The 21099-nt window shown below is 43.2% G+C and overlaps 2 protein-coding genes across 2 annotated transcripts; one reads left to right on the top strand and one right to left on the bottom strand.

Moving 5' to 3' along the window:
• Window positions 1–1516: 1516 nt before the first annotated feature.
• Window positions 1517–2454, bottom strand: LOC145909636 (transgelin-2-like). Its single transcript, XM_082996998.1, has 5 exons — window positions 2311–2454; window positions 2129–2218; window positions 1976–2062; window positions 1813–1912; window positions 1517–1739 (listed from the first exon to the last, which is right to left on the bottom strand). The coding sequence occupies exons 1-5, from the start codon at window positions 2452–2454 to the stop codon at window positions 1729–1731; spliced, it is 432 nt and encodes a 143-aa protein (XP_082853124.1). The 3' UTR covers window positions 1517–1728.
• Window positions 2455–14993: 12539 nt separating this feature from the next.
• Window positions 14994–17536, top strand: LOC145909635 (uncharacterized). The gene is made up of 3 exons (XM_082996997.1): window positions 14994–15955; window positions 16084–16381; window positions 16427–17536. The coding sequence occupies exons 1-3, from the start codon at window positions 14994–14996 to the stop codon at window positions 17534–17536; spliced, it is 2370 nt and encodes a 789-aa protein (XP_082853123.1).
• Window positions 17537–21099: the final 3563 nt, after the last annotated feature.

The following is a 21099-nucleotide window of genomic DNA, read 5'->3' as shown; positions in this document are numbered from 1 at the left end:
GGTAAATATACCTGATGACGACAAAAATTACCATCACAATGAAGACCCACGCGGCGAATCCGACAACGACAAAAAAGAGAACATTTGGTTCAGTTTCTGTGAAATAAATTTTGTTTTTGCACAATCACAAACACCTTTGCATCTAAACACATTTTGTTATAAAAGGAATGGTACAAGTCGATTAATGGAAACTGAAAAAAAGTGAAAGCTTAATATCCGGACTCCAGAGTTCCTCGACTGGGGTTAACAGTAACCAATCTTTTAGGGGATCCGCAGAACTTTCTCAAACAACAATGCTTTGAGTGATGAAGTTCATTTTATATTAGGGAATTTCACAAATAAGGCTCACAGAGCTTGTAAATGTCTACAGACTTAAACGAGTTAAGAGCCCTGTTCTACATGTACAATCATTGCGTTCATGAGAAATAAAAAAAAGCCGTCTTCTTTTCCGCGCTCAATCTTTTGCCATTTATTTAGACTTGAATGCAAGAGCGTTTTTTGTGTTCGGGCGTACTTCCAACATTCATACCTTGCTTTGGTTCAGCGGTTGTGGAATAGATTTCTGGCAGGCCTACCATGTTGTGCACATCTTGGCTGTTATGTGATCAATTGTCCATACCCATCGATAAGCTAACTCTGTAAACACTCAACACGCTCAAAGGTGGCTCAAAATCGCCTTTTTAACAGCTCGTACATCCGTTCTGATTCATCTTTAACATCTGCACCCATGCATGACTAATTGCATTGGCATGAAGTTAACGTGCAAAATGCTTACCTCAGCAATAATATTGTTTAAATCTTCGGCTATTTCTGCACATAGATGTTGCTTTACATTGCAAGTGCCAATGTACAAATATATTACATACATTCCAGCTGATTAGTAATACATATATATGTAGAAATAGGCCACTCTAATACGTTTGTTAAAAAAGTAAGCATTACCAACAACAGATCTGTCGTTGAACTTATTCCATACACTAGTGACCCGTTGCTGAGCAACAGTAATTTACGGAACAAGGAACTTGGGGAATTTGACACAAATTTACGGTAAAAAAGCTTTGCCACTTGTTTTAATGCAAAGTTTTTTACTATTCGACACCATTCTTGTTTTAAATGTAGGCTGTACGCATTTCATTATATTGATTTCACATGTAATTAAGTTTTGTTCAGTGATACTCATATCTTAACTATTTTGTCAGGGCGACTGATCCATGCTCTTGTTTTTTCGTTTAGTCAAGTCCTCGATCAATTGTAATTTATATTTTGTCTTAGATTTTGTCGAAAACACCTTTCGGACATCAAACACAAACAATGACGTTTTTATCTTAGTGCCAGGTTTCTAATATATCACAAATATCACACGTCATATGCATGCCATAAGATAGTTCAAGTTTGATTTGTTTCTATTGTGACTCAGCATGAAAACCTACAAAGCACTTTGTGTTTATTACGTATGATACAAGCACGCAAAGATATGCAGAGTATAGTTTAAATTTTACACCGAGGACTACTGGCAAAAAGTTTAAAGTAAGTCATGATGCCATTACCAAATTTCTATGATGATGTGGTTGGAAAAGTTCTTGAGTGCAAAATAGTTTATTAATTTAAACAAGAAAGCCAAAGCTAATATGATGCTGCATATAATTTATGCTAAAAACTTTCTTTTATTTAACTTTTTTTGTAAAATGTGGACCCAAACCACACGGTTCTTTATGTAATGCAGTCTGGTCAGTTTCCACCTTAAAAAACAACAACATGCAAAACAAACTTCTAAACGAAATCCACCACAAACTTCCTTCAATTAATACAAACCTGTAGGATCCGTGTAACCTTTCTTAACGGAAACCCGGCGTAAAGCATGAAGGGCGGTCAATACTTTGGGCATATTCGTGCCTTCATACAAGTCTGCGATCTGTAACAGCAACCAGTTGGTTAAGAAATCATACACATTTGGTAAACTAGAAACCTAACGTACCTCGAACAAATCTGCTTTGTTTACTCCGTAGTCTTCGCAAGCATTTAAAAACATAGAAATATTCTCCATTTGCTTGAAAGTCATTTTCTGTATTGAACAGAAAATACTGCCTGTGAATACCTTGACAAATATATATTGTAGAAAAACGTTTACCGATGTATTAATTTCCTTGATCGGCTTTCTTCCAATTCCATTGATCAAGTTACATAAAACTATTCCGTCCTTTAGCCACTTTTGCAGCCCCTTTAAAAATATAGTTGTGTTGGATGAAAATCAGACAAAATGAATTTTCAAGTAGTATTTATTGTGTGACGAATAGAATACAATGAACTTACTTCAGCACCTGATTGTGGACTGGTTTGTCCGGTGACCGATTCAATCCATTGGCAAAGTTCCCTTTCCACCTCATCGCTGTACTTGAAGTCTATCCTGCTGGGAAGTTCACTGGTTAAACCAAATCCTTGGGGTCGATTTGCCATTTTGTTTGACAATTTGGACCCTTATCAATGCTTCTTCTGTGCAAGCAAACCAAACGCTTACTGCACTTTCACAAAGTTGTTACTTATATGCACAAAATGCTCTTATTTCTCTCTTGCGCAAATTTACTTGTACACGAAACATATACAATATTACGCACGCACTCACATGGCATCCGCAAAAATTGTAACGGAAACTGATCAGCAGCAAAACGCAGAAATTGTATCACGTTGTTCTGACACGCATCGCCACAAAAAACATACACAACACTGGAACCAACAAATCTCAATTGATGTTGCCCAATCTTCAACCATAAAGCTTTACCATTTGTTGGTAAGTTATGAACTTGTGTGTGGATATTGTAGAAAGTGGATAATCTGCAACTTGTACAACACGGAATGAACAAACCAACACGCTTTGGAGTAGACGTTTGGAATGTTTTTTACGTCGCTCATAAACTCTTCATTGGTTGGTCTCGGTCGCATTTTAAGGGTAAAGCCAACAAACATAGCCTGACACCTGTTGCGACCTATATGCCAAATGTTGTGAACTTGACGTTGGATATTAACAAGATTAATTAACCCTTAATAACAGAATCCTATTCGACTATTTCATTTGACATAAGGCCACTCGTGAGTTCTAACCGTTGTGTTCCTGACCACAACGAAGAAGTCGGTTCGAAATTTATGGACAGCAACCCATTCTCTTCACAGAACAAGTACTTGAAAACCAAACAAGAACGATTGATGCATTACAACAATTACGTGAGAAGCGAACTTTCTGCAAACAATGACTACAGAGATCTAGTGCGAACAAAAAGACCAAAAGAGACCTAGTGCGAACACAAAGACCAAAAGAGACCTAGTGCGAACACAAGGAGTGGTCAGTTAATGGCCACATGTCAATCAAACAAAACAACGAACATCGCGTGAGAATAGCGTGGGATATTTGCAAAATCACAATTCTACCATTAATCAGGAAAGTAGGTCACCAACGAATGTGCATTCCTATGTTACCAAGGTACTGTCCGAATTTGAGAGGTCCCGAACTTTAATTACGTAATTTGGCTTTTTGTGATCAGGGCGTCGATTTTTTTTCTGCTTGTCGAACATCCTGAGAAAAATTGTCGTGCGTGTGGAATAGTAAAAATGTTGTATCTGGTATCTAACGCATGGAAACGACCAGGCTTATTTCGATTACAGGATTCATGTACTTGCATAAGTTTAGAATACACGTCAAAGTAACAACAAAGCAATTAAAACCTTGCATGTTGTAGGTTGCTATGTCTCTTAAGGTCCGATTAAAAGAAAAAATGATACTTGTTTCGTAACAATGCAATACGTTTGATAACAATGGTTAGTTTTAGGTTTAACGCGCTAATTTACTGAACGTTAAAGCAAGTGTTGGCTGGCTTTTGCATGGATTTTATCCAAAAATTTATTGCGGTTGCGTTTATTTAGAAATCTAAACAGACAAATTTATTTTGGGTGGGTTAAGTTTTCAACAGTACGCAACCGTTTCGTTAAAAGCTGTTGTTTAATATAGACTCCAAAGTTGTTTGAGACTTGCGTTTCGAAATTAAACGACTTATACTGGCACCAACCTCTTCGAACCACTTTTGCAACCAGCATGTACGGCAAAAAATTGACAACTACGCGTCAATGGGAAAATCGTTGGCGCCGAATCTTCGAAAAGAAATCTCGTAAGATCGATGTGAATGTAGCAAGAAGAGTGATTCAATCTATGGACATTTGTAGATAACAATAGCGTTGGTCTGTTGTGGTACTGTATACCGATAACTTAACATTTATTCAGGCCGCCCGTGTCGAACAGTGGCGTCGCGTGTCGAACACTTAGAATGGCGAAAAAGGCATAAATCGACACCCTGTTTGTGATCAATGTTCATAATATGTGTAAACTTTCAAAGACGTGGCAAACCGCGCTTGTATGTGGATTTGTCGTGGTTGGAACGAAACCGTCTCTAGGCATAGCAACTGCCCAGAATTACGAGAAGAATCCCGGCAGCCGAACCTCCAGCAATAGCTAGAACCAATAAAGGTTGTCCCAACAGTCCTGTCGCGACATCAACAGTGTTGTCAATGACATCTTTGACGTCGTCCAAGCCATGGATTGCAACTCCTTCAAGGGAATTGATTCCAGCATCAAATAAGATTTCCCATCGATCATAAATAATATTGTTAAGTACCGGATTGAGGCTCATAATTGGCATATAGGTCGCAACAATGGGCAAGATTGCTTTGTGGTAATAAAGACATAAATTGATTCATTTGAGCTGCAACTCGGGCCAATTTTGCGTCTATTTCGATTTGCAGTTTGTTTAAGCGCACTTAAACTCGTTCTTAAGGGTCCTCATTTCAAAATGTATAGTAGCTTCAGAAAACAGGCATACGATCAGTGAAAAGATGAAATAACGCTTTTGACGAAATCTTGTTGGCAAAAAGGCTACAGGAATGGTACTGTCATTATGAAAAAGGGCATATGGTACACGGTGTATCATTGCAACTTCCATGGAACCCGTGACAGAAGTGCATTCAGAACGTGAAGAATTTTTTTACAGTCACTATCATCGGCAAGGTTGAGGGGATACGAGCAGAGTGACCTAAAGGATCAGCATCCTTGAATTTTTTGTTGCCAATTGTTGTCACGTATAAGGAGGTCATTATCATTAATACGCCATTCATCGGAGAAAAAAACATCACCCGACTGGCTTGCCATCCATTGGATACTTACGTTCAAGTGGCTATACCTGGTCCCTGGGCTGTGTTCGCAACTCATTATCAGACCAATCAACCGTCACACTTGAACAATTCGAAAAGGACCATCGCGAACAAGAGATATTTTGTTTCCGCGAGTACGGACAGGTAAATAAGCATGGGTGGCCTCGTCCCATTTGGAAGGGACAGTTTTTACCTTTCGAAGAAATTTTCCTCACAAAACAAGTACTTGAAAACCAAACAAGAACGATAGATGCATTACAACAATTACGTGAACCTTCTGCAAACAATGACTAGAGAGATATCGTGCGAACACAAAGACTGTCGGTCAGCAAAAGAGATCGCGTGCGAACACAAGGAGCACATGTCAATCAAACAAAACAACGAACTTTGCGTGAGAATAGCGTGGGATGTTTGCAAAAGCACAATTCTACCATAAATAAGGAAATGAGGTCACCAACGAATGCGCATTCCTATTTTACCGAGATACTGTCTGAATTTTAGAGGTCTCGAACTTTAATGTCGTAATTTGGCTATTTGTGATCAATGTTCATAATATGTGTAAATGTCCATGTTACGTGAACACGTAAACGTAACAACACCCTCGTTCAAATTACAGGTTTCCACGTGTGTCAGTGCCGTCCTTCTGGAATACAGAAGTGGCAATTGTTTGTGAAAAAAAGGGGATTTGTCTTTTAGAAAAACCTTATGTCCAAAATAGAAAGACACTATCAACAAAACGTCGCAGACACAAACTAAACAGGAAGGCAAGAAATGTCTTCAAATAACAGCAAGGGTATTAGAAACTGTTGTTCTTACAGCAGCGCACATCATAGAGTGATTTAGGTACTCAACACCGAGCAGCTGGCGCCTGCTGGAGGCAGGGTGGATAATCCATGGGGTTAACTGCCGAACAATAAGGGTGTTTTGATGTGATAGATACATGCTTTCATATTGTGGAATGACGTGGGTCAAACTTCAAATAATAACAACTGTTTCGAACAACCAAACGATGCTAATCGTGTCTGCGCTAAGTAAAATTCTTGTCACAGATATGCAATCGTACGGTGCTTTTGTCGCGTTTCCACACACTTCGGCAAAGTACCAAATACTGCTACATTTAATAATATGTCAATCGTAGAGGGTGGTTTAAATTCAAAACCTATCGCTCAATATATTACAAGGATCTGCTCTTCAACTGTCTTGAACGATTAAAAGTCAAAATCTGACCAAGACGTTAAGGTTTGTTGGCCGAGCTCAAAAAGGTTTTGCTTTCGTAGCAAAGAGAGACGTGTTCGCCATTGTAATTACTGCAAAAACTTTAACGTTTCGTTTGTTTACAAAAGATGCAAAAGCTATTCATTTTTATTATCACTCGTCCATGGGAGGGATAGGGTTGCTTCTTTGAAATCAGGTGTTTAATGCGTGGCTTTGTGGACGACAATGCACATCGCAGATCGGCTGCGCAGTCGAGTTTGTTGCGTGCTTTTGTCTTTACACTTACTGCAGAAAAGCCACTTTCACATAAATGAGTTGTAGAAAATAGAAGTAGAGGGCGCAATGCCACGCTGCCAACATTCTTGTACAACCGCACGTATTTCACCCAGAAATCGGTAAGAGGCATGGCTATGCCAATGACAGTTGAGAGCCGTCCGAGGTGAAAGAGTGCAATAGATCATGTTTCCCGTGATCTTCGAGAAATAACTTCACTTCTTTTCTCATCTCATAAACACGAGCCAACATATTTCCCTTTGACAACCAACGAACAGCCGTATGAAACAAAAGAGTCTCGTGATCCGAATCCATTTCCTTGCACAACTTGGCAAGCAACCTCGTGTTGACAGCACTTGCCCTGGCGTAGTTGACAATTTTCATGACAATTGCCAGCTTATGGTTTAATGCAGTTGGTAAAGTCTTGGATGCCAGAGCTTTCCGGTGGATTACGCAGTGACTGCCGACTGCGTGGACTTTTTTTCTTCATCCCTGTAATAAATCCACTTCGACAACAGTATTGCAGGATCACCATGAGTGCAAACACCTGCAATGCTTTCCCATCAACAAGCAACAGCTTCGAACACATCTTCTGCTTTGGTAGTTGTTTCAAGGGGTTTGCAAAACAACATTTCCTCCTCAATTGAAATGGTTCCGATAAAACGGACATACACCAGTAGTTGGGACAACTAAGCAACATCAGTAGTCTCATCACATTGGATAGCGAAGAAAGGCAATGCTTGAATCTTTTCAAGAACTTGAAATTTTAATAGTCGAATCTGACCGTGAAATCTTTTCCAGCTTCTTGCTGCTTTTGGCATGCATGGTTTGATCAATGTTTCGCCAATACTTTGGGGTTTCTTTGCCTTGGCAATCATGTACGCTATTTCAAATGAGGCTTCTACTACCGCAGCAGATCACGTTTCAACCTAACCGAAGGGTGGTTGTTTCCTTTGCCGTCTTCCAGTTCACATTCGACCCCCAATAATCTTATTACCAACTGTTTTATGACGTAGGAAACATGACAAAGCATAATATTTGAGGCCACGGTTCTAATTTCGTGCAGGTATCCAACAAAACGGTCCACCATATCTTGTTAATAAACATTGGCGCCGGCTTTGGTAGACCTTCTACGGAGGGAGGAAATCCAGATGGAAAAGAAGTCGAAAAAACACAACAAGAATAGGTTGAACAGTATTTTCTTAATGTCGGTAATCAAACTAAAATGTTTTTTTATTTGAGGTTTAAAATCGGTTCTCGTTTTTCGCTTAAACGGGCCACACTACGCCAATTGAGTTGCTGATTAACTGAAAGACATTAATGTTAACGTGTTAGAAGGCTTCCTAACTGGGCAAATTATCTATAGTGACACCAGGAAAATTTGCACATTCCAGACCAGTGTGTTGGGAATATTGTTGGCACAGTTCACGTGATCTAGATGCGAGTCCTTGAACCATTTCGGGATCGAGAAACAGCGCCAGGCAACAAAAAAAAACACAAATTGTCACTATAATAACTTTTGCCATCGTTTGATTTAGTGTTGCGCATGCAAACCGGTATTTTGTGAGATACAGATTTACCCCACGTGATATGAAATTAGTTGTGGTTAACGACGTCGGCCAAGACACTTTCGAAATCGGCTGTAACATCGAAAATCACTCATGCGCAACCCCTGCGTCACACAGTAAACATATAATTGAATTTCAACACAATATCAATTTTGCCTTGTATGTGACATCATAATGCAAGAGAACTTTATCCTTCTGCCATGCTTGGTAAAACTGAGTTGTGAGGTACCACGTGTAGCGTGCTGAATTGAATGTCAAATTTATTTTATTCAAGCTAGAGTTGCCTTAATTGTATTTGAATAAGTTGCTGTGAGAAATATTAATCGGATTGGTTTGTTGATGTTTCGCGTGATCTGGCTCAAAACTCCGGTAAGGGTAATTTTATTAACATTGCTTAACTGGAATCATAGTGTACGTTTTCTTCAAAGAAAACCGTGTTCTTGCTCGTGTCCGTGTCTGTGCTCGTGTTCCTATTCTTGTACGTGTACCTCGTACGTGTTGTCAAGTGCTTGTGCCCGTGTGGCAAATGCACGCGTTTTCGGGAATTGACATTCCTTGGTGTGACGACGGCGCGCTGCCAGACGCGCAAATTCTGCCGTTACATTAAAGTTTTCGGAGTCTTTTTGAAACAAAGTTTCCAAGAAGTTCTACTTTTTGACGATCTGTGAAGAAATGGATGAGACTATATCTCCGCTTGAATCGCCGGAGCCTACACGGTTGAGACCTCTCGCCGCTCAAGTCGTACTGTCCCATGACGAGATACACCGCCATGTCGACAAGCTCAACAGTTGGTATGCAGTGGCTGAGACAGGCATTTTAAATAAGGACCACTCCCTACTGCAAGTAGCTAAGTTCCAAATTAACGAATGCTACTCACAATTGCAAAATATGTACGGAATGTATATTGCCTCTTGCGAAGACTCCGAGAACCGCGTTGTATGCGAGGACGAGTTGAAGTCCGTCGAACAATGTAAGAAGGAGTTCGAAACGGAGTTAACGCCATTTGAACTACCAAATGCATTGCCCGAACTTGTGCTACGCCCACAGCATAGGGCACCAACTGTGGCGTCAAGCCACAGATCCTCACGGTCCAGCCGCTCACGTTCGTCTGTGGCGAGCTTATCTGCGACAGAAAGAAGTCGTCTAGAGCCAAAGGTGGAGCGAGAGTTGGCATTGATTCGTCTAAAACAGGTCGAGGAAGAAAACGATCTAGTTCAAGGGCAACGAAAGGCGGAACTTGAAAAAGCAGCTCTGGAACGAAAGGCAGAACTTGAAAGGGTGGCTCTGCAACAGAAGGCAGATTTGGAAAAGGTTGCTTTGGAAGCAGAAAGGCGGAAGTTAAAGGCAAAATACGATTTCCAGGCTGCCGATGCAAGGGCTAGAATATTGAATGAAGAACCCAATGATCTGACATCGCCGGACAAAGGGCCCAACCATAGTCAGAGCCCAGAAGTAGAATTGACTTCCTCGGTGCTGGCTGTCGAAGAAATTCCGACGACGCCTTCTGCTCCCAGAGATTGTGCGTCCCTTGTCCTAAATGGGGAAGTTCCACGTGACAATGTTAGTCCTCTTGTACGTGCTCCTGTATTGAATACACACCCGGACTTGGAAATGAAAGAGAGCCCAGCTGTATTACCGTGCATCGTAAAGGCAGTTGGAGAAGGCATGAGTATGCCGAAGCCCGACCACATGACGTTCTCGGGAAAACCCACGGATTATTGGATGTTTGTGCGTTACTTTGAATCGAATCTCGAATGCAAGACTCGAAGTGACGATATGCGCCTGACATTGCTTGTCAATCAATGCAAAGGAAACGCGAGGTCTCTGATTGAACACTGTTCTGTCCTGGAGACAAAGGAAGGCTATCCAGAGGCAAGAAACATTCTCTACGAGAACTTCGGTAAGCCTTATATAGTCGCTAGAGCCTTCGTAGAGGAGTTGACTAATGGCCCTAACTTGAAACCTGATGATGCAGCCGGTATACACGCCTATGCACAGACTATGAAAAAATGCTTGTTGGTACTCCGCCAACTTGGAAATTTTGCTGACTTAAACACTATAGATCGTTTGGTGGCTTTGGCGAACAAGCTACCGTATGAGTCGCAAAGGCTTTGGCGCCGTACTTTTCGGTTATTCCGGTGAAAATTCGAGCCAATGGTCGAGAGGTCAAGACGTACGCGTTCCTCGACCAGGGATCCGATACAAGTTTTTACGACAAAAGGTTAGCAGATCTACTTTCGATAAACGGAAGTCCGAGACAAGTTACCATGTCCAGCGTCGGGAGAAGGCCCGCAAATTACAGCGGAATCAGCGCAAATTTTCGCGTTTTGTCGTTGAGTGAAGATGAAGAAATCAGTGTAGACAATGCCTTGTCTATTGACTCTATTCCAGTCGAGCCTAATCCAACCCCAAGAAATAGGGAACTGAATGGTCTTCCACACCTTCAGGGATTGGAATTTCCTCAGTTGTGTAATGGTGAGGTGCTGCTACTTATTGGCACTGACGTTCCGTATGCCCATAGAGTATTGGAGATGAGAACAGGAGACCGCAAACAACCATTTGCTGCGAGAACACCGCTGGGGTGGTCTCTCGTCGGCCCGTCTATCTGTCATCCTGCCGTTGATAATCTTTCAGTTAACTTCCTTAAATGTGAATCATGGAGAGAGGAATTCCAGCAAGAGCCTGATGACATTTCATTCCCAACGTCAGTTGAGGATAGGAACGTGCTCAACATGATGAAGGACTCGGTTAAACATACCGATGGACATTTCTATTTGCCGCTTCCATGGCGAAGTGAAGTTAGTCTGACACAGGACAGCCGTTCTATGGCTGAGCGACGGCTTTGGTCGCTGAAGAAACGCTTGTCGCGCGACCTCGTGTTAAAAGACAAGTACGTAGAGAATATTCAATGTTACATCGACAAGGGCTGCGCAGAGGAGCTCAAAGAAGAAGGACGTTCCCCTGGCAATGTGCATTGGTACTTGCCGCACCACCCGGTTCGGCATCCACGAAAGCCGGAAAAGGTACGCATCGTTTTTGATTGCGCAGCGCAGCATAATGGACTGTCGCTTAACGACGCGTTGCTGCAAGGGCCCGACTTAGTAAACAGTTTAATCGGCGTTCTGGAGAGATTCCGTATGAACAGTATCGCTTTAGTGGCGGACGTGGAAGCAATGTTCCACCAGGTCCGCGTTCAAAAACAGGACATTGATGCCTTGAGATTTTTGTGATGGCCGGGGGGAAACTTATCTAAAACTCCTACGGTTCATCGAATGCTGGTGCACATTTTTGGCGCCACGTCGTCGCCTAGCTGTGCCACATTCTGCTTGCGGGAGACGGCCGAAAAATTCGGTAGCAGATTTGACAGAGACGTTGGGGACATCGTTCGCAACGATTTTTATGTTGACGACTGTTTGACTTCAACCGATACAGTCGAACACGCTGTTGGAATTGTAGCGCAGGTATGTGACGTGAGATACAGATTTACCCCACGTGATATGAAATTAGTTGTGGTTAACGACGTCGGCCAAGACACTTTCGAAATCGGCTGTAACATCGAAAATCACTCATGCGCAACCCCTGCGTCACACAGTAAACATATAATTGAATTTCAACACAATATCAATTTTGCCTTGTATGTGACATCATAATGCAAGAGAACTTTATCCTTCTGCCATGCTTGGTAAAACTGAGTTGTGAGGTACCACGTGTAGCGTGCTGAATTGAATGTCAAATTTATTTTATTCAAGCTAGAGTTGCCTTAATTGTATTTGAATAAGTTGCTGTGAGAAATATTAATCGGATTGGTTTGTTGATGTTTCGCGTGATCTGGCTCAAAACTCCGGTAAGGGTAATTTTATTAACATTGCTTAACTGGAATCATAGTGTACGTTTTCTTCAAAGAAAACCGTGTTCTTGCTCGTGTCCGTGTCTGTGCTCGTGTTCCTATTCTTGTACGTGTACCTCGTACGTGTTGTCAAGTGCTTGTGCCCGTGTGGCAAATGCACGCGTTTTCGGGAATTGACATTCCTTGGTGTGACGACGGCGCGCTGCCAGACGCGCAAATTCTGCCGTTACATTAAAGTTTTCGGAGTCTTTTTGAAACAAAGTTTCCAAGAAGTTCTACTTTTTGACGATCTGTGAAGAAATGGATGAGACTATATCTCCGCTTGAATCGCCGGAGCCTACACGGTTGAGACCTCTCGCCGCTCAAGTCGTACTGTCCCATGACGAGATACACCGCCATGTCGACAAGCTCAACAGTTGGTATGCAGTGGCTGAGACAGGCATTTTAAATAAGGACCACTCCCTACTGCAAGTAGCTAAGTTCCAAATTAACGAATGCTACTCACAATTGCAAAATATGTACGGAATGTATATTGCCTCTTGCGAAGACTCCGAGAACCGCGTTGTATGCGAGGACGAGTTGAAGTCCGTCGAACAATGTAAGAAGGAGTTCGAAACGGAGTTAACGCCATTTGAACTACCAAATGCATTGCCCGAACTTGTGCTACGCCCACAGCATAGGGCACCAACTGTGGCGTCAAGCCACAGATCCTCACGGTCCAGCCGCTCACGTTCGTCTGTGGCGAGCTTATCTGCGACAGAAAGAAGTCGTCTAGAGCCAAAGGTGGAGCGAGAGTTGGCATTGATTCGTCTAAAACAGGTCGAGGAAGAAAACGATCTAGTTCAAGGGCAACGAAAGGCGGAACTTGAAAAAGCAGCTCTGGAACGAAAGGCAGAACTTGAAAGGGTGGCTCTGCAACAGAAGGCAGATTTGGAAAAGGTTGCTTTGGAAGCAGAAAGGCGGAAGTTAAAGGCAAAATACGATTTCCAGGCTGCCGATGCAAGGGCTAGAATATTGAATGAAGAACCCAATGATCTGACATCGCCGGACAAAGGGCCCAACCATAGTCAGAGCCCAGAAGTAGAATTGACTTCCTCGGTGCTGGCTGTCGAAGAAATTCCGACGACGCCTTCTGCTCCCAGAGATTGTGCGTCCCTTGTCCTAAATGGGGAAGTTCCACGTGACAATGTTAGTCCTCTTGTACGTGCTCCTGTATTGAATACACACCCGGACTTGGAAATGAAAGAGAGCCCAGCTGTATTACCGTGCATCGTAAAGGCAGTTGGAGAAGGCATGAGTATGCCGAAGCCCGACCACATGACGTTCTCGGGAAAACCCACGGATTATTGGATGTTTGTGCGTTACTTTGAATCGAATCTCGAATGCAAGACTCGAAGTGACGATATGCGCCTGACATTGCTTGTCAATCAATGCAAAGGAAACGCGAGGTCTCTGATTGAACACTGTTCTGTCCTGGAGACAAAGGAAGGCTATCCAGAGGCAAGAAACATTCTCTACGAGAACTTCGGTAAGCCTTATATAGTCGCTAGAGCCTTCGTAGAGGAGTTGACTAATGGCCCTAACTTGAAACCTGATGATGCAGCCGGTATACACGCCTATGCACAGACTATGAAAAAATGCTTGTTGGTACTCCGCCAACTTGGAAATTTTGCTGACTTAAACACTATAGATCGTTTGGTGGCTTTGGCGAACAAGCTACCGTATGAGTCGCAAAGGCTTTGGCGCCGTACTTTTCGGTTATTCCGGTGAAAATTCGAGCCAATGGTCGAGAGGTCAAGACGTACGCGTTCCTCGACCAGGGATCCGATACAAGTTTTTACGACAAAAGGTTAGCAGATCTACTTTCGATAAACGGAAGTCCGAGACAAGTTACCATGTCCAGCGTCGGGAGAAGGCCCGCAAATTACAGCGGAATCAGCGCAAATTTTCGCGTTTTGTCGTTGAGTGAAGATGAAGAAATCAGTGTAGACAATGCCTTGTCTATTGACTCTATTCCAGTCGAGCCTAATCCAACCCCAAGAAATAGGGAACTGAATGGTCTTCCACACCTTCAGGGATTGGAATTTCCTCAGTTGTGTAATGGTGAGGTGCTGCTACTTATTGGCACTGACGTTCCGTATGCCCATAGAGTATTGGAGATGAGAACAGGAGACCGCAAACAACCATTTGCTGCGAGAACACCGCTGGGGTGGTCTCTCGTCGGCCCGTCTATCTGTCATCCTGCCGTTGATAATCTTTCAGTTAACTTCCTTAAATGTGAATCATGGAGAGAGGAATTCCAGCAAGAGCCTGATGACATTTCATTCCCAACGTCAGTTGAGGATAGGAACGTGCTCAACATGATGAAGGACTCGGTTAAACATACCGATGGACATTTCTATTTGCCGCTTCCATGGCGAAGTGAAGTTAGTCTGACACAGGACAGCCGTTCTATGGCTGAGCGACGGCTTTGGTCGCTGAAGAAACGCTTGTCGCGCGACCTCGTGTTAAAAGACAAGTACGTAGAGAATATTCAATGTTACATCGACAAGGGCTGCGCAGAGGAGCTCAAAGAAGAAGGACGTTCCCCTGGCAATGTGCATTGGTACTTGCCGCACCACCCGGTTCGGCATCCACGAAAGCCGGAAAAGGTACGCATCGTTTTTGATTGCGCAGCGCAGCATAATGGACTGTCGCTTAACGACGCGTTGCTGCAAGGGCCCGACTTAGTAAACAGTTTAATCGGCGTTCTGGAGAGATTCCGTATGAACAGTATCGCTTTAGTGGCGGACGTGGAAGCAATGTTCCACCAGGTCCGCGTTCAAAAACAGGACATTGATGCCTTGAGATTTTTGTGATGGCCGGGGGGAAACTTATCTAAAACTCCTACGGTTCATCGAATGCTGGTGCACATTTTTGGCGCCACGTCGTCGCCTAGCTGTGCCACATTCTGCTTGCGGGAGACGGCCGAAAAATTCGGTAGCAGATTTGACAGAGACGTTGGGGACATCGTTCGCAACGATTTTTATGTTGACGACTGTTTGACTTCAACCGATACAGTCGAACACGCTGTTGGAATTGTAGCGCAGGTATGTGACTTGCTAAAAATGGGAGGATTTCGCCTCACTAAGTGGATGTCTAACAGTCAAAACGTCTTGGATCAAATTCCCGAGACAGAAAGGGCTAAATCGGTAACTGATGTAAATTTGGACGCCTCCGTGAAGGAGCGTGTGCTTGGCGTCTACTGGCGTGTAAAGAATGATGAATTTGGGTTCAGCATAGCTGATACAATGCAAGGCAAAAAATTCAAACGTCGCAATATTTTATCTGCTGTTAATACGCTGTATGACCCGTTGGGTTTTGCGGCACCCGTTACTTTGATTGCTAAGGTGTTGCAGCAGGAAATAATTCGACAGAAATTGGGATGGGATGATGAGCTGTCAGAAAATGATGTTGAGGAATGGAGATGCTGGCTTTCCCAGCTGCCGGAGCTCGAAAAGCTAACACTTCCCCGCTGTTTCAAGCCGGCGACATTCGGCTCAGTGGCGAAGTCCGAGATGCATCACTTTTCGGATGCGTCTACTCAAGGATACGGAACCGTATCATACCTCCGGTTGGTAAACGTTAATGGTAAAGTACATTGCTCGTTTTTATTTGGCAAGGCAAAGGTAACACCACCTAAAACCGAGAGCATTCCCAGGCTTGAACTGGCCGCTGCTGTTCTAGCGGTGAAGGCCGACAAGTGGCTTCGACGCCAATTGAAGTTGGATAACTGTACGTCCGTTTTTTGGACGGACTCGTGCGCCGTCCGGCAGAGCATATACAACCAAAGTAAACGTTTTGGTACATTTGTTGCAAACAGGTTGGCTAAAATTCATCGACAGACAAACCCTGAACAATGGAGACACGTTGGATCACAGCAGAATCCCGCGGACGATGCTTCGCGTGGTTTGTCGGTACGTAAGCTTATCAGCTCTCGATGGCTGACAGGTCCGAAGTTTCTCTGGCAGAAAGAAGATCAATGGCCCACCCCACCAGAAATGAAAACACAACACAGCTGCCACAGGAGTTCACGCCAGCTGAGAGGAAAAGAATTGTCGTCAACGTTTGCACACAGTCGGAGTCAACCGATCGACTGATGAATCACTATTCATCTCTTCATAAATTAAAGACATCGGTCGCGTGGCTGTTACGATTCAAGTCATTCCTGCTTTCAAAGGTTTCAGCGAACACTGGCAAATTGACAGTGGATGAGTTAAAGAAAGCGGAATTGGAAATAATCAAGTACGTACAACGTTAGTGCTTCGCTCCCGTGATTGACATTTTGTCACAGGTCGGAAGGTCTGAAAGGGAGTTGCAGAAGAAACTGAAGAAGTCGAAATATGCCAGTTCGTTGGCAAAGCTTAACCAGCTATTTGATGAAGTTCTGCGGATTGGGGGGAGGTTGGAGAAGGCGCCGATTGCCTTCGAGGCGAAACACCCGATCATACTGCCGTATAATCACCACTTGACAGCACTTATTATCTTGTGCCACCATCACAAGGTTGGCCACTGCGGGACTGGCCACACATGGACTTCGCTGCGTCAGCGCTTTTGGATCATAAAGGGTGGCGCCGCAGTGAGGAAGGAACTCAGCAAATGTATGCTGTGTCGCAAAAGAAATGTTCGACGTGGACAACAACAAATGGCTGACTTGCCATTTGCCCGACTGAAGCCCGACGAGCCGCCGTTTACTTACGTCGGCATCGACTACTTTGGTCCATTCATGGTGAAACGAGGAAGAAGTGAAAAAAAGAGCTACGGGTGCATTTTCACCTTGACTATGCGAGCCGTACACATTGAGGTGTCGCCCGACTTGTCTACGGACGCGTTTATTAACGCATTGCGTCGCTTTATTGCAAGAAAAAGCCGACCAAAAGAAATATACAGCGATAATGGAACCAACTTTGTAGGTGCCGAAAGGGTCCTACGTGAAGGACTGCAAGGACTCCAGCAATCCCGCCTAGAGTCATACTTCAAACGACAAGAAATTAAGTGGAACTTTAATTGTCCTGCTGCTTCACATATGGGAGGTTCGTGGGAGAGAATGATCAGATCGATTCGTCGCATTTTAAACACGATGCTTACAAGGAACCCAACGATTGGCGGGGACATGCTGCAAACCTTGATGATCGAAGTGGAAGGCATTTTAAATTCGAGGCCGCTAACGCCGATCAGTTTCACCTGTACAGAAGATGAGCCACTTACGCCCAATTATCTGTTGTTGGGTCGTGCTTGCGACAGCATTCCAGTCGGGCTTATCAATCCCAAAGATTGCTACAGTCGAAGGCGGTGGAAACACATTCAATACCTCGCCGACGAATTTTGGAGAAGATGGTCACGAGAATATTTGACCACAATTGCCTTGCGTCAGAAGTGGCCCGACCGACAACGCAATTTTTAACCCGGAGATGTGGTGATGATCGTAGATGAGACACAACCCCGACGTCGTTGGGAGATGGGACGGGTTCTGCGTGCGTTCCCGGACGGTCACGGTGTTGTCCGTCAGGTCGAAGTTAAAACGCAATCCGGCTCCACGTATAAACGGCCGATTGCAAAATTGTGCTTGCTCTGTGAGGCGAGCACGACAAACGAATAAGTGCATCCGACGCATTCAGGCCACGCAGTCGTCGAACTGACCCTGAATTGCGGTGCACAGGATCCAACACTGATGAAGATAGATCATGGACGCTATGTCGATCTTGTTTGCCGCTTTATAAATGCGGAATATTGCAAATGCCAGGCTGGAGCTTGCTCGCCGGCGGCACGCATGTTGCTTTCTTTACTTCGTTGTTTCGTGATTTCAATGTTTTCTTTGTTTATTTGTAAATGTGTTTGCAGTGAACCACACCTGCGTCACACAGTAAACATATAATTGAATTTCAACACAATATCAATTTTGCCTTGTATGTGACATCATAATGCAAGAGAACTTTATCCTTCTGCCATGCTTGTTAAAACTGAGTTGTGAGGTACCACGTGTAGCGTGCTGAATTTAATGTCAAATTTATTTTATTCAAGCTAGAGTTGCCTTAATTCTATTTGAATAAGTTGCTGTAAGAAATATTAATCGGATTGGTTTGTTGATGTTTCGCGTGATCTGGCTCAAAACTCCGGTAAGGGTAATTTTATTAACATTGCTTAACTGGAATCATAGTGTACGTTTTCTTCAAAGAAAACCGTGTTCTTGCTCGTGTCCGTGTCTGTGCTCGTGTTCCTATTCTTGTACGTGTACCTCGTACGTGTTGTCAAGTGCTTGTGCCCGTGTGGCAAATACACGCGTTTTCGGGAATTGACATTCCTTGGTGTGACGACGGCGCGCTGCCAGACGCGCAAATTCTGCCGTTACACGGCATTTGAATTGTTCCGTTGCAAAGGTAAGCGAGAGCGCATAGTGTGTTTCAGGGTCCGGGTCAGGTGTTGGGGTATGTTAAGTAAAGGGCGAGGGTCCTGTTTAATCGGTTACGGGTCTTCCAGATGGTGTGGGTGAGGGACGTATTTAATAGGGCTACAAGGGTTGACGAGTATGGGTCGTCTGACAGGGGCGTTTTTGGAAAAGTTAAAAAGCTGGGGGTGTCGAAAAATGTGAAGGTGTTTTTTACGAGGGATAAAATTGGCTGGATAGATGGACAGGTATGAAAGAGGTGACTGAATGTTTCTAGGGGGTAATTACATAGATGGCATTGGGGGTCTAAATCCAGGGGAAGGTAGGACTTCTGGCATTTCAGGGGGAGGATTTTGTGTACTAATCTATAGTTGAATGTTCCGAGGTAATTTGGAAAGATGAGGTGATGAATTTGCTACCAGTCGGTGTGGAAAAGGGGGTGCTGGGAATCATTTAATAATCGGGTACAAAGGGGTTTGGATTTTGGCGTGGGGGAGGTTATTTCTTATTCTGAGGTTGTATAGATTTGATAGGGGGAGGCCGAGATTGTATTCCAAGAGGGAGAGTTGGGGTGTCCAAGATTCGATGTTTGTAGTAATTTTTGACGGAAAAGAGAATGGATACGTCAGCGTAGAGAGGGAGATTTGCCGCGCCGTAACCACCAAGGTCACGACGCGGTGCCAGGATATTGATGGGCAAAGTTGGTACGTTTGGGCCTCCGACAAAGCTTGCCACAATGCCGTCGACCCGCTCTCGTTGCTTGGGTGGTAGGGGGTAAATTTTAGCCGAGTAAGAAATTTCGGGTAAAAGTAAAGTTTTGGAGGAATCGAAAGTGAGAAAGGGATTGCTTATAGATGTGGCGCGGGATTGCAAAGAGGAAACTCTTTGTATAAGTGCCAAGACAGCCATTTGGCGTATTTTTCTTTCAGGATGCCTGAAAAATTTTTATTGAAGGCTTTATTAAATTTAAAATTTGGCTGCATCAACACACCTTTCAAACTCTCTCATTACTCTGATCAATTCAGAAGTTATTTCTCTTTTCCCATTATTCTTGTCCGAAGCAATTCTTTTGCATGATAGCCAAAGTTACATTAGGAAACATTTTTGGGATTGGTTTAACTGAATCACTAGACACAAAACTGCAATCTGAATATTCCTCAAGGCTTTCATCAATTTTGGCGCCTTCATTAGGTATTATGGGCCAATTGCTATCTTTATCTATATCTGAAGGCATTTCATCTTCTGTATCTGAACTTGAAAAAATTGGTTCTGTGTCAGCACACGATGCTGACTCTGTGTTAGCACTAGACAATGATCTAGTATAATCCCCCAAACTTATTTGTGCCTTAAATGCTGTAAATATCTTGATCATGTAACCACATAGTACATTGGGCAAAAGCTTTGCAAAAACATCAATGCTATTTATCATTGTCATTGCTTGACCGTCAATTTTTGCATCTGTATAAATAAAAAGTATCATTTCTCTTTCAACTGCTTGACCGACCTCACTCACATAATTGGGGCATGATTTACCTCACCAAGATATGTTTTAATAAAATTGAGGCATAGGAAAACGTTAGATTACAATATATACTTGACAAAACAAACCTTTGAAGGCATTGCACACAGTTTCACATTCCAAGCAATCACCATCTTCCGATTTTAGTGTCTGAGAGACCATTTTAGTTTGCAGGCAGTATTACTTTTCCAGCTTCACTTAAATCACGCCCTGACATAGGATTAAATTACACAGGAAAAATGTACAAATTATTTGCAAATGCACAACACATGACGAGTTGCGTTACTAACATCCATCTTTTTTGAAAAATTTCAAATCGTTTGTGGCGGTTAAAAGGCATATGTATTTAGTCGCAACTTTAAGCTGGTTTGGAATATTGAGGGGTGCTGCGAACGTTTAAATGATGAATTCTCACTAAGAAAGCACGTAAAAAAACATCACAAATCAAAGCCTTGGAAATTGCCAACATCCTGGTACAGAAATTCGCCAAAAACTGCATTTAATTGCCAACAAGACATTCTCCAAACTTCCACTGATTTGCCTAATGATACTGTGGTTGATGGTGATGATCCACCGCCAAGTTTAGATGAGCTTGCTTCTGACATGATTCCATGTTCGTCCAAGGGCAGAAAAACAACCGATGATTTGATTTTCGGATCTGATCCTCATATCACAGCTTATAAAATACTCTTGCCAATATTGCAAAGAGAAAAGACACAATGGTCTTTTGGACAGAGGGGCTGTTGGAAGAGTGTGCGAGAACAATAATTGGAGGAGTCAAAATAATTGAGAAATAACACTAAATGTGAAAGAAGTTTTTACCCTGGGTATGGGATTGGTTGATCCTTTCCACGATGTTGACTCGGAATACCAATGGAAAAAACTACTTCCTTGCTTTGTTGTGAGTATTTGCCTTCCTACCTTAACTGTTGCGTTCATATTTTTTGGCAAAGTTGACAATGTTATTGTGACAAAGTATATTTCTGCAGCCCCCTAGAACTCATGTCCTCTTGCAAACTCCCAAAAATGGATCGCATCAAGGAAATGTAATTCATTTACTACA

The sequence above is a fragment of the Ascidia mentula genome, chromosome 7 (genome assembly GCF_947561715.1).
Source record: "Ascidia mentula chromosome 7, kaAscMent1.1, whole genome shotgun sequence".
In the NCBI taxonomy this organism is placed as follows: Eukaryota; Metazoa; Chordata; class Ascidiacea; order Phlebobranchia; family Ascidiidae; genus Ascidia; species Ascidia mentula.
Note: the sequence above shows the minus strand (reverse complement) of the source record. Positions and strands in the feature narration are given on the sequence as shown.

What these genes read in the sequence shown, in the direction of transcription:
- LOC145909636 (XM_082996998.1), bottom strand. Translation starts at nt 2,454, where the DNA reads ATGGCAAATCGACCCCAAGGATTTGGTTTAACCAGTGAACTTCCCAGC. An exon ending in TCAAGGAAATTAATACATCG is followed by an intron (nt 2,063 to 2,128) that starts GTAAACGTTTTT and finishes TGTTCAATACAG; the next exon opens with AAAATGACTTTCAAGCAAAT. An exon ending in ACAAAGCAGATTTGTTCGAG is followed by an intron (nt 1,913 to 1,975) that starts GTACGTTAGGTT and finishes TTGCTGTTACAG; the next exon opens with ATCGCAGACTTGTATGAAGG.
- LOC145909635 (XM_082996997.1), top strand. Translation starts at nt 14,994, where the DNA reads ATGCTGGTGCACATTTTTGGCGCCACGTCGTCGCCTAGCTGTGCCACA. An exon ending in GGTACATTTGTTGCAAACAG is followed by an intron (nt 15,956 to 16,083) that starts GTTGGCTAAAAT and finishes GATGGCTGACAG; the next exon opens with GTCCGAAGTTTCTCTGGCAG. An exon ending in AATTGGAAATAATCAAGTAC is followed by an intron (nt 16,382 to 16,426) that starts GTACAACGTTAG and finishes ATTTTGTCACAG; the next exon opens with GTCGGAAGGTCTGAAAGGGA.